This window comes from Phaseolus vulgaris, chromosome 2 (genome assembly GCF_051622355.1).
Source record: "Phaseolus vulgaris cultivar YP4 chromosome 2, ASM5162235v1, whole genome shotgun sequence".
NCBI classification, from domain to species: Eukaryota; Viridiplantae; Streptophyta; class Magnoliopsida; order Fabales; family Fabaceae; genus Phaseolus; species Phaseolus vulgaris.
Genome location: NC_143499.1, coordinates 26,715,308 through 26,729,339, shown reverse-complemented (window position 1 = coordinate 26,729,339; position 14,032 = coordinate 26,715,308). Strand labels below are relative to the sequence as shown.

At 35.9% G+C, this 14,032-nt stretch overlaps 1 protein-coding gene and 1 pseudogene across 1 annotated transcript; both read right to left on the bottom strand.

Moving 5' to 3' along the window:
- Positions 1-4,306: 4,306 nt before the first annotated feature.
- Positions 4,307-5,896, bottom strand: LOC137809290 (protein FAR-RED IMPAIRED RESPONSE 1-like; annotated as a pseudogene).
- A 4,247-nt stretch (positions 5,897-10,143) lies between these two features.
- Positions 10,144-13,529, bottom strand: LOC137811128 (phytochrome-interacting ankyrin-repeat protein 1). Its single transcript, XM_068612729.2, has 3 exons — positions 12,834-13,529; positions 10,992-11,163; positions 10,144-10,669 (listed from the first exon to the last, which is right to left on the bottom strand). Exons 1-3 carry the CDS (start codon positions 12,960-12,962, stop codon positions 10,455-10,457), a joined length of 516 nt encoding a protein of 171 aa, XP_068468830.1. The 5' UTR covers positions 12,963-13,529; the 3' UTR covers positions 10,144-10,454.
- Positions 13,530-14,032: the final 503 nt, after the last annotated feature.

Below are 14,032 nucleotides of genomic sequence, written 5' to 3'. Positions count from 1 at the left end.
GGCAATTGGGAAATGAATACAACATCAGCACTTAATTAACGTACCTCATTTGGGAAACTCATGGTGGTGAAAACGGCTATGGGGTCTCTGTTCCAAATTATTCGTGACAGCTCCGGATTGGAATGCGACATTTTTGCAGATAATGGAAAGAGGTATGTTGGACAGAGGCAAATTGAAACTGTGAGAGACAACGTATGTGTGAATTGAGGACGTTGAAGTACGTTTTAAATAGATCAAAGGGGTTGGTCTTGGTGTTGCTCTCAGTCAATGAATTGCATGGTCTCCCACACCGTTCAACAGGAACAATTCTCAAAAGAATCCAACAATCTTCACGAAGTGATGCATGCATGGGGTTTGTTCAGTTTAGTACGATTTCGATAGGAAAATCATTTATTAAATGAAACGTGTGAATTGTGTCCGTTTCACTTCTTCATGGGACTTAATGTCATAGGAGAAATTAACACACAAGTAGGTGAACAACAAACAACGGCAAACACAATGTCACTTTCGTGCTTCACTGCTTGAACGAAGTGCTTCACTCGTTCAACGAAGTTAATGTGATTGGCGAAACTATAGTCAAACTGTATTGGGTTATATTATACATACGTTACCCTCAAATAATTTACATCGGGTAACTGTCGTAACCGATGTGATGTTAAAGTTTTTAGTTAACAAACAATATATGACATTGGTTAATAATAAGAATCGCTGTAATGTACTATTTTAAAGCCCACTTAAAATCCTGTTTCGAACTTGTCATGTCATTCGCGCTATTACTTGTGTTTCATCGTTGTCCTTCGTTTTGCAGCGGTTGTGCTCCAGACGTTGTGATTAATCTTCTTTTCTATTTCATTCTCCTGCCTTCATTCCGGCACCGTTGGTTCGTACTTCATTCGCCTGCACTCTGTTCACATTGTCATTCTTCAGCGATCACAAGTCTGCGCTTGATGTTCCAAGGTGCCATTTTTATTATTAAATTTTCGAACTTTCTATTTGAAATATACTGTACTGTAATGAAGGTCTTCGTATTGGGTTCGGGGGTGATCGACCTAGGCATTTTGTATTTTGTATACAGGAAATGAATCTCAGTTCATACTCCTAAACCACTTTTTTGTATTTTGGTAACTTTTGATATTATGTAGTAGTACTCAGTCATCAGACTTTGATAGGTGACCGTTGTATTAATAATTTTAAATATGTTTTTATTCTTTGTAGGTGCGTGACATGGCTGAGGGTGAGTCAAGAAGGAATAATAGGGGTCTTACAGGATTAGAAGATGTTGTGCTTAGGCCTGATAATGATAAGGTTCTAGTTCAGATTGACCCAAAAACAGCAGGCCAAAAGACCCTAATAAGGCTAGATTTGTAACCTTTTTAGGATCCTTAGCTCGAAAGGAGGTCTCCATATTGACCCCCAGCTGGAAAGAGGTATCACAAGTACAGAGGAATCTGATATGGGAAAAGATTTGTGTAAGTAATTTATTTTAATGTTAGTCAATAATGTGTATTGAATTTGACGTGAATAAGGTGGAGTGAATTTAATGTGAATGATTTTGTTAACATAATTTGTAGTCAAAATATGCATTTGAGACTTCCCATGATATTCAGAAGAAGATAATGTGTTCAGTCAGTACAAAATGGAGGCAATTTAAAACGTATCTCACATCCCATTACGTCTTTGGTCGTTACAAGGACAAGTTTCCTTGTGTGGGTTATCCAATAGATCAAGAGACCTGGTCTGAATTTGTTAAGACTTGAACCGATCCACAATGGCAAGTTGGTCAATATTTTATTACATGTGTTATTTTATCTAATCATGGAATTGATCAGTTATATGTGCCTGATCTTATTGCAGAAAATCAGGAACAAAGCCAAAATGATTGCGCAGGGAGAAATGCTACCCCACACCGCCTTTCTCGAGGAGGTTATGACTTGCTTGAGAGAAGAATAGTAGAGGAAAAGATGAAGAGAAGACAGGCTGAATCACATTCCGCTGACGATGTGTCTTCTCCATCCCCTCCTAATCGATGTGACCTATGGGAGTTGGCGAGAACTACACCCACGGGTAACATGACATCTGAGCGTACATTACAAGTTTTTGAGCGAATTGTAAGTTCATAATTACATCTGAATTTTTCAGTCGTTTAAACTTATCATTACATAGTATTGTATTAACAAATTCTATGAATTTTGACAGGCTGAGCTAAAGTACCAAAGAGACTAGGGAAATTTTAATCCCACGGGTCGAGAAGACATTTTGACCTTGGCTCTTGAAACCATAGAACACCCGGGGCGTGTTAGGACAACTGGTTTTGTTGTTGGTCTAAGAGAATATTTTGGATCAGTATCTCAACGTAGGTCTTCTGCAAATGTGAGTCAGGAAATGATGGATGAATTGGGTAACACCATAAAACAACAAATGACTGAAGAAATGAGGAAGACCATACAAGAACAACTGATTGAACAACTGAGGAACACCATTAAAGAACAAGTTCGTGAAGAAGCCAGAGCTGAATTCCAGGAACGATGTAATGTACCTCAACCAGTTGAACATGATGACACTGATGCAACTCCTTTAAGCCCTGAAGTCCAACCAGAAGTTCAAAAATCATTAAGCCCAATCCAAGACTTAATCAAAGTTTGTAGTGAAATCTTTGACAATCCTTGTCCGATTCCCTGGGATGCCGAATTATTTGGTGTTAACAATGGTGGACTTCCATTATGCGTAAGCATGCAAGATCTGCTTGAAATCATCCAGGGTAATCAATACCTGAACATCTCAATTATTCAAGTATGGATCATGTAAATACCTTTAATCAGTACATGCTATTTATTGAAATGATGTTTGATGAATGGTGTGAATGAATGATATTTATATTAACAATGTGGGTATATAAATGAAATCAGTAACAATGGTGAAAATGATGGTACTTATGGCTTCCTGAACCCACAATCAATACAGCTGTCTGGAAATGGAGACCAACAGTGTCTAAAATACGTTCGAATTTGGCTTGTGGAAATAAAAAGAAGGATTTATTTCGTTCCTTTCATAAATGGGTAAGTGAAAGATTTTTACACAGGTACTAACTTAATTAAAAGAAACACTAATGAACTATTTTATACCAGATCTCACTGGCAATTACTGCTTCTTTGCCTTATGGATAAAACTGTTGTGTGGTTTTGTTCATTGCACAGGTCGTCCAATGCACATGCCAACAACATTGCGAGGTACAATAATGTAAATTATTATACAATGTGTTATGAATTAATAATCACTCTTGTTTCTGTTTTTAGGCAAATGAATAGATGAGGAAAGGTTCGTTGGATTGTTCTCAAGGTTAGTCAATTATTGATTACGCTTATTAAGTTTAACATTTGTCGAATGAGACTAAAATAATTATCACTCTTTTTCATAATAGTCCAATAAGCAAGAAGGGAATTTCGAATGTGGTTACTATATCATGCATTGGATGTGGACGATAGCGCGGGGGACACTTATAGAGTACTGGGATCAGGTATTATGTCATAAGGGTATATGGTCTATCTTTTTTTATTCATTAACACTAACATGTATTGTTCCATTTGACAGTTTTTTCAGAGTCAAGAGGCACTGACAACTAAAGATCTCAAAGAACTCTGTGAGAAATGGGCAAAGTACTTTATGCAAATTAGGAACAAAATGATCGAATAGTTTCGTAGTGGGTAACCCATGAACATTTCTATTATATGTAGATCTTAGAATTTTGAATATATGAAGATTTTGATTATGTGTAAATGGTACAACTTTTAATATAAATCTTCATAATTGTCTATATATCAATTTTGGCGCCTGATGTGGTTAACTGTTTTGTTGTCAGGTTTATAAATTTGGGTTAAAAAATTTATTGTTGAAATGTAAGTATATAACCGCGGTTAAGTGACTAAATTGCTGCAATGAAGCAGTGTATGACTTATTTTATGTCTTCTCATGCAGCGGTTAGATGAACAAGCCGTTGCAAAACAGGAATGAATCATCTCTTCATTGTTTATATCTTCTAATACTTTTGTGTTATATATTTTAATTTTGAGTTCGTAAAAATATGACATTACAACGTATTTTATTGTTAAGCGATGTCATATGTTTTTTTTAACCAATAAGCATGCACATGACATTAGTTAAGACATTTATCTTCACATACTACAGGTGGAGACTTGGACGCAAACGGATAACCACTTTTACTTTTGACCCTTGTTTTTCGATCCATGAACAACGTATTTCTTTGACCATGAACTCATGCATAAGTATATTTTACGAACTTCCACATGCTTTATCCTTTTAACACGGCGTCAGCATAAACATAACACGAGTACATGAAAAAACATGGAACGTCAAACACAGTCATAACACATGCAACTTCAGCAATATGACAAAACCTTTTACACATTGTATCATACCTCTCAATATGCGCCTCCTCTTTTCCTGCGGTATAGGATGCTTTAATGTATGTGTGTCTTCTTCTCAGATTTTTGGACCACCTCATGAAAACATATTTCGACAGGACCTTCTCAAGTCTTTCTTGGGCTACGACAACCAAACAATGTTTGCATAAAATTCCCCTTAACTCAAACAACATGCAGTTGCACTGAACATCATGGTTTTCACGATGAAAAAATACAATGAAAATTTGATCTTCAGTACGTTCATTCTGCATGCACTCCTCAAGAACCGGGTACTTACATCTGTATCCATCAACACTAACATCTTGTATGAGACAATTCATCTTGGCCTTGAATACATTTTGCAATTCAACAAACTTGCGATGTGTGTATTCTGCCTGGAATTGTTCTCAATGGATGAATTAGACCCACAAGGAATAACATTGTTTAAGGAGGAAAAATCAGCCTCATACTCATTTTCAGCTTTTTGCTGTAAAGCATTGTCATAGTGATGGACAAACTGTTGGAGGGTTCTGCTGGGGTTAATATATCCATCAAAGAAAGCATTCATGCCTTCACTTCACTGAGTTGTGGACATTCCAGCCCAAAATTGTCCCTTCAAATAACAGGGGACCCATCTTTGACGTTCCTCATAAAGTGTCGCCAACCATTCGTTAATCCAAATGATGTTATAAATTTTTCCCAATTACATTCAAATTCAACCACAGTCATGGATTCATAGACAACAACCTTCATTTGATGATTGATATTCTTGTAATCCTGATATGCTGCCAACTTCTCTGCTATTTTTTTCATGATGTCCCACAAACACCATCTATGACGTGTTTGAGGGAAGACAACAACAACAACAACGTTTTTCATGGCCCTGCATTGGTCAGTAACAATGCCAATTGGGGCCTTGTAGAATATACAATTTAACCAACACTTAAATAGCCATATAAATGTCTCAGTGTCCTCAGAGGACAAAAGTCCACAACCTAATAGGATTGACTGACCGTGGTGATTAATACAGTGAACGACATGTCATATTTATTGGTAAGGTACGTTGTATCAAATAATACGACGTCTCCAAAATGCTCATATGCAGCCCGACTTCTAGCATCTGCCCAGAAGACATTTCTTATATGATTTTCATCATCGATGTCAATTTCAAAGAAGAAATCCCTATTCAATTCTCGCATGCATGAAAAGTGGGCCAATAATGTCCGACCATCACCATCCTTCCCCAAGGCACGTCTATGCTGACTTACATAGTTTCGGACATCACGCTAAAAAAATGACATGTTCTCGTAACCTCCAACAACACTTACTAGAGATCGAAAACTCTTATTGACTTGTACTCCTGCATCATCGTTCAGGTCAAGGGTTCTTTTCGGACTAAGACTAATTTTCCTATTCCCACGGAATAACCTTGACTTTGTTGGACTTAGGTCATGGGAATGTTCGTAAATGAAAAACATGATATTGTTAGAATGTATGGCTTTAAACTAGAGGGGGTGAATGGTTTAAAGAGGGTTTTCGAAAACTTTTATGCTTAGAATGAAATTACCTCGAGAATAACTTGATTAAGAAATTAGTTTGTCAAAACACAAAGCAAAAAGCACAACACCAGAAAAACAATCGGTTGTTTCGTAGAAACAATCGATTGTTTATACCAGTTCACAAATATCACAACTGAAATTAAAGAGTTAAAGGATAGAGAAAATGCACACAGAGGTTTATACTAGTTCACTCTAAACCCAGAGCTACATCCAGTCTTCCCAGAAACCACTGGGGAATCCACTAAGCAATCAACCCTAGATTACTTACAACACAACCAAAGAAGTGACTTTGATCCCCTCAAGACACACACTCCCTTTGGTCTAACACAACTACACTAAGAATGCTGATCTTGATCCCCTCAAGAACACACAACACTTCTCAGCAAACACACAAAGTTTCTTTCAATGGATACAAAGGATTACACTTGTTACAGAACAAATCTAAAATCAATACAATACAAGATGAAAATCCTATCTCACTCTTTGATCAAAAGCAATCTCTAAGCAATCCTCAACTTTTCAAAATCTCAATCTCTTGAAAAACTCAAATCTGTTTTTTGTATATAATCAAAGTTGTTGTTTGTTATCAAATCTTAACAAACTATTAATTGCATTTAAAGATTGGTCAACACATTAAAAAATGGAGCGTAAATAATTAGAAAATCATTTAATGCTTAGTCAAAGCACAAAACAGTTTTCTATTATGGTCCCAAAACAAACAATCGGTTGTTTCCACAATTCAATCGGTTGTTTTGGTTTGACAACAAGTCAACCATTGAGAACAGTTTTCAACCTTTCTAAAAACACCTAAGTATAAAACAATTGGTTGTTTTTCACTTAGTTTGAAAAACCCTTTTCTTTTAAAAGGATTGAGAATGCTTATGCTTTGGATTCAATCAAGAGTGGACTATACATAAAATCTACCTCAGACCCTATCTAAAAGACAGCTCAGCAACAACAAGCACAACTAGCCTTTCATCATCCTTCAAAGGGTTTGGATTCTTCAAAGCTTGAACACACTTGGCTCAACAATCTCCCCCTATTTGATGAAGACAAATCCCTGGTGCTTGTGTTTGATCTGATTGAATCTGAAGCAGTACCTGCAAAAGTAGCATATATACAATCCAATGCTTCTTACAACAACAGGTTAGATTTTCACACATTGAAAGCATATTTCCAGATAAACAATCGATTGTTTACACGAAACAATCGGTTGTTTCTATCAGCAGCAGCAAAAACAGTTTTAATAACAGAGATTTAAACAGATTTAAACAATTTCAGAGAAAGATACACAAGAACCAATCAATTCTCCCCCTATTTGTCTTCACAAATAGACTTTAACATATAACAAAATAGATTTAGGAGAGATTATTAAGATCAAGGATACCTAAGTCATTTCTTAGAAAGAAGAACCTCTCTTTTGGTAATGGCTTAGTGAAGATATCAACCAATTGCAGCTTTGTCTCTACAAACTTCACTTCACAATCCCCATTACTTACATGATCTCTGATGAAATGATGACGTATCTCAATATGTTTGGTCCTTGAATGCTGAATCTGATTTTTGGTAAGATTGATGGCACTTGTGTTATCACACATCAAAGGAACTTTGCTGATTTGTAATCCAAAGTGTGCAAGTTGTTGTTTGAGCCACAAAATCTGTGCACAACAGCTTCCAACAGCTATATACTCAGTCTCAGCAGTAGAGAGAGCAACACATGTTTGCTTCTTGCTATGCCATCAGATAAGGCTTGAACCAAGAAGGTGGCAAGTGCCACTTGTGCTCTTCCTATCTAGCTTGCATCCTGCAAAGTCAGAATTTGAATAACCAATTAAATGAATAGGAGAGTGAGAAGGATACCATAACCCAACAGTTGATGTTCCTTTGAGATATTTCAGAATTCTTTTTGCAGCTTTGAAGTGTGACTCTTTAGGATTTGCTTGATATCTTGCACAAAGACACACCACAAACATAATGTCCGGCCTACTTGCTGTTAGATATAACAAAGAGCCAATCAATCCTCTGTATTTGGTTTGATCTACTCCCTTTCCAGCAGCATCTGCATCCATGTAGCAGCTTGATGGAGTGTTTGATTCTTTGCAGCTCTCCATTTCAAATTTCTTGAGAATCTCCTTGCAATACTTTGATTGGCATAGAAAGATCCCATCACTTGTTTGCTTAACCTGCAATCCAAGAAAGAAAGACAATTCTCCCATCATAGGCATTTCAAACTCATCTTTCATGGCAGCCACAAACTCTTCACATAAACTATCTTGTGTAGCACCAAAGATGATGTCATCAACATAAATTTGCACAAGAATTATTTCTAAATTTGACTTTTTGATGAAAAGAGTCTTGTCTATCATTCCCCTTTCATAGCCATGTGACAACAAAAAGTTGTTAAGTCTCTCATACCACTGCCTTGGAGCTTGCTTCAGTCCATACAAAACCTTCTTCAACTTGAAGACATGGTTGGGATGTTGGTGATCTTCAAAGCCTGGTGGTTGATCTACATACACTTCCTCATTGATGTAGCCATTCAAGAAGGCATTCTTGACATCCATTTGGAAGAGTTTAAAACCACTCATACATGCAAAAGTCAGCAGAATGTTTGTTGAACCAAGTGGTGTTCAAGCTTTGAAGAATTCAAACCCTTTGAAGAATGTTGAAGGCTTGGTTGTGCTTGCTGTTGCTGAGCTGTCTTAGTTAGAATCTGGGGTAGTTTGAGTTTTGTAATCCACTCTAGATTGAATCCAAAGCATAGGCATTCTCAATCTTTTAAAAGAAAAGTGTTTTTCAAACTAAGTGAAAAACAACCGATTGTTTTGTCGAAACAACCGATTGTTTTATACTTACATGTTTTGAGAAAATGTTGAAAACTGTTTTTCAAATGGTTGAGCTGTTAAAACCAAAACAACCGATTGATTTGAGGAAACAACCGATTGTTTGTTTTGGTACCATAACAAAAAAACTGTTTTAGCTTTGACTGAGCTTTAAATGCTTTAACTGTTTATGCTCTAGTCTTTAAATGTTTTGACCAATCTTTAAATACAATGAATAAGTTTATTAAGATTTGATAACAAACAATATCTTTGAATATATTAAAAAAAACAGATTTGAGAAATAAGATTTTGAAACAAGTTTTTGAGTTTTTCAAAGAGCTGAGATTGCTTAGAGATTGTGATTGATCAAAGAGTGTGAGATAGGATTTCTGCTTGTATATTTCAGATTTGCTTATGTAACAAGTGTAATCCTTGTATTATGTTGAACAAGTTTGTTTGTTTGTTTGCTGAGAAGTGCTGTGTTCTTGAGGGGATCAAGATCAACATTCTTAGTGTTGGTGTGTTGGCCAAGAGAAGTGTGTGTCTTGAGGGGATCAAAGTCACTTTCTTGGTTGTGTTGTAAGTAAACTAGGTTTGATTGCTTAGTGGAATTCCTCGATGATTTCTGAGAAGACTGGATGTAGTTCTGAGTTTAGAGTGAATCAGTATAAACATCTGTGTGCATCCTTAACTATTTAAATTCAGTTTTGATACTTGTTTATTGGTATAAACAACAGATTGTTTCTACGAAACAACCGATTGTTTTCCTAGTGTTGTGCGATTTCTCAATAGGTTTTTACGAAGTAATTTCATTCAAGGCTTAAAAGTTTGCGAAAACCCTATTTAAACAATTTACTCCCCCTCTAGTTTAAAGCCATACATTCTAACCTTCCTAAAAAAGCTTTCCCTACAAAATTTTCTCTCTATTATATCACATTTACAAAACTATCTTTGCCACATTTTAATTTCGACCACATTTACAAAACTATCTTTGCCACATTTTAATTTCGACCACGTGAACAGCATCAAAAGTGTGTAATGTGCATAAGGACTTAATAAAACATTTTCCTTCTCATTTTTTATACAAACATTTGAAACCATAGTAGACCATCTTTCAATTCATTTACATGACTAAATTCTTCAAACATGTCAGATTTTTTTTATTAAAAAACTCCTTTTCACGTAATAATTCGTCAAAACAAGACAAAGATCAAGAGAAAAGAAATCTTAACTTTGAAAAAAAAAAGATATTGTTCACAGGAAACATAACACAGCATGACAATAGTAATAAATACTTTCTAAGCAGCAGTATGTGTGCGCCTACAACACTACAACACACGTAAATGACAGCATCAACAACACAGCATTTATCAAATCAGCAATCATACATTGTTGTTCCAAACACATAAACATTAAGTAGCTCATCTTCATACATTAAGCAACTCATATAGTGTGTTGTTTTATTTCAGTCTACATTTATTACCCCAACACTGATCCTGTGCATGTCTGTATACGCTTACTGAAAGCACGCATTAACAAGTTTATGCCAAAGTTATAAAAGGGATTAGCTTCAAATCTGACAAGCATTGCATTGATATTCTCTGACGGGCATCCAAAAACACTATCAAACACCAACCAAATCCCGGAAAAGTTAATTAGCTTTCAGAGCTATAAGACATCTCTCCAGCAGATAAGTCTAGCTGTCGATGTCGCTTCATCTCCTCATAGGCCCATTCTAGTCCTGGACAGTAATGAAGCGGAGGGTTAAATCTGCTATCATTGATATCAGGTGGCAAAAAGGCTCCATTCTCTATCAAGAATTTCACAGTATCCCTCCTCCTTTCTTTGGCTGCAATGTGGAGCGGTGTCCCTGGTTCCAGAGAGAACATACTCATCAATGTAAAAAATTCATATTTTGAATCTGCATAGACATTGTACTATTACAGTAATTTTTACGAACCTATCTTGACTTCCTCTTCTCCGTCAAACAGATTTTAAAAATATAAATAAATAGACTTTCCATTACACACTATCCAGGAAATTTTAACCTAATAGCAAACACCTTAAGCTTAAAAAATTTAAAATTACCAAAAAGCTGTCATAAAATTGGAAAACCTCTTTTTACTTCAAAGTAGTTCTTAGGCAAAAAAACACCAGGCCTCAAGTCTAAACGGCAAGAATAAATCACTTACAGCCACAAGCACCCTTGGTTCTGGCATCAATGTCAGCACCACGCTCAAGTAGTACATCCATCACTCCAATGTGACCACCTTCCGCAGCAAGGTGGAGAGGGGTCACTCCTTTTGATTTAGGGCCCCATGCAGACACATTGACATTCATTCCTTCATCGAGAAGTTTTTTAACCTGTTCAGCAACACCATAAGATGGCCCCGTGTGACTAAATTGACACAATTGACAACCCTTTTGTGACAAATGATAAAAATTTAACTCTTAAAAACAATACATCATGAATAACCCAACAGGTTTGCAAACCATCAACTACATGAGGCAAAGTATTCAAGTACTACAAAGAAAATTCGGTAGCATCATAAGATTTGAAAACACTGAAACTCAGAAAAGAATTCATATAAAGGGTGGACCAGTGAACAAGGTTTTTGGCTCCCAACAATGTGGTGGGTACATTAAGTCAAATGTGTGAATCCATACTCCAAGAGAGAAGAAGCTGTTTAAACCACTAAGAACAGTGTCAACTGGTCACAATTTTTCATCCTCATTACTGACATGGTGTTGTGCGAACACTTATGGTGCTCATCCATAAAAAAACTCTTCACAACATTTAGACAAAATAAATATTAAAAAAAGGTCCATTTGAGATAGATCATGTAGGCTCCTTATTAGTGAAAACCATATTGGTTTCTAGCCAGCCATTATACACATTGAGTGGATTTGTTAGCCACTCAAGAAACACCAGCCCCCACCATTCTCCAAGTGTGAACTCGAAAGGTATGATAAATACCGAGTAACACTTCAAGTCAACAGAATACCCAATCCCATTTACAAATATCACATTAACCAGTAAAATAATCCCATTATTCATCACTGACCGTCATTATTGAGAATGCATTCAGGGATCAGGTAAGTCAGAGCCAGCTTCTACTAAATCTAGAAACAACCACATATTTGCATTAAATTCATCCACATTCCCGAAAAAAAACCCCATTTTTTATGGATTTCACACTAGTAAATATTTTTTTACTGCTTGATTATATATAATAAGTTAAGAACCTCGTTATGCATCTCAAATCTCACATTTTTTATGTATTAATCAATGAAATGCTGCACCTATTAGTCTCTGTTCATGCTATTCCATTCCCACCCAAGAAAAAAGGAAGTTAAACTTAATGAAAAATATTCCGCACAGAATATCTTTAAGGAATAAATCACGTATTAAAAGGAAATTGTCATTTCTTGAAGGTTGTATCGGTGTTTTCTATCAAGAATCAAACCTAATTCATTACAAAACAGCAATTAGTTGATAGCACTGTTAAAAATCACAGACAGCCTTGGATGCAATGAGATTAGGGTTTCGTAACCCCACAGGGATAAATTGATTTCAAAATTACCAGATGGTGTAGAATATGAATATACTCCAAAACTAGAGTTAATCGATACCCCTCCACAGTAAATTCAAATAGGAAATCATTCAAATTCCACACAACATTTTTGGCAACTTCGAAATAAAAGCACCCTTCTGTTCAAACAGGTCGTTTGGGTCAAACTAAGATGATGAAGATTGTGCAAGTTCTATAACGGTCATTTTTTCCCTGATTCGGGCATGGACATCAGCCTATAGCAAACACATGACAGGACCCTAACAAGGATAACAAAATTGAAACCTCCAAACAAACTAAAAAACGAAATTGAATAAACCAATAACCCGAGTGCAACCATAACATTTTTCCCATTTCAAAAACCCCAAATAACAATTTCCCTGACAAACAGCACCCTCCCTCCCATTCTAACCACAAAATTCAGCGATAAAACACATAAGGCGGATATGAAAATCACATTACCAATTTGATATCGCCTTTCCTAGCGAAAACATGAAGCGATGTCCAGCCCCTATCATCGGTATCAAACCCAGGTCTCAAGCGCCTCCGGGAAGGGCTCCTCCTGAACAAAACAGGTTGTTCCTCGAGCATATCTTTTCCTTTCTGACCGACCAACCAACCAACCAACAACGCAAAAACGACGACAAAGAAGAAAAAAAACCACGACGCTTAATCAAAGCCCCAAAATCGAGAGAGCTAATCTGGAACAGTGTGCTCAAAATTTACATGTTCAAAGTGAGAAAAAGAGGAAACGAAAGAACGCGCGGGGAAAAGAGGGGAATTGTTTAGCGAGCGCGGAGGGAATGATTGGCAATGCAATAGGGGGCGAAGGGATTCAAACCGGGACCGAAGACGCGAAGGTTATGCGCGGCGAAAATGGAGTTCATGGCAATGATCATAACTGGTTTAGGGTTGGGAGAGGGTGGAGAAGAAGCGTGGGGGAATAGGAATCAAATAAAACCTGGTTTCATTGGAATAATGAAGATAAAGATGAAGATGAATATGCTCTGAAGCTGATGAAGATGGTGAAACCCTAGCAGAAGAAACGCACCGATGAATCAATCTCAATCTCTCGCTAGCGGAATAGGCTAAACGTTTTCTCGTTCGTATTTAAAGATAAGATCGTATATAATTAAAAGACTGAAGCTATTGAAAAATAATTGAAACTAACACTAAAATTATAATTAAATATTTATTTTTTCAAACCGATCAGTTAATTTACTATCATTAGTAACTATATTAAAAGATACGACATATTTTGGTATTCTATGTTATCTTTCTAAATTTTTATTCATTTTAATATCTAAATTCTTAAAACCACTTCTACTCTTAACTGCATCATGCGAATAATCTATTTTGATTATTTGATATTTATTATTTTCTAAGCTACATAGGAATAAGAATTTTCTCTTTTATCTCCTGGTTAAACATTAAAAAAATGTTTGTAGTGTTATATCTAGATGAGATGTTTTTCTAAATGTTTTTAGTAATTTTAGTTTATTTAATCACTACTATATTTACTCAATTTTTATTTGATATGCATGTGAATTCTTAAGATAAGTTTTCAAAAAAGATAAATTCAGTCTATACATTGAAAAAAAATCATTCAATATAAAAGCACAATTTCATGAATTAGTTTGTATTATCTAACAGTTAAAAGA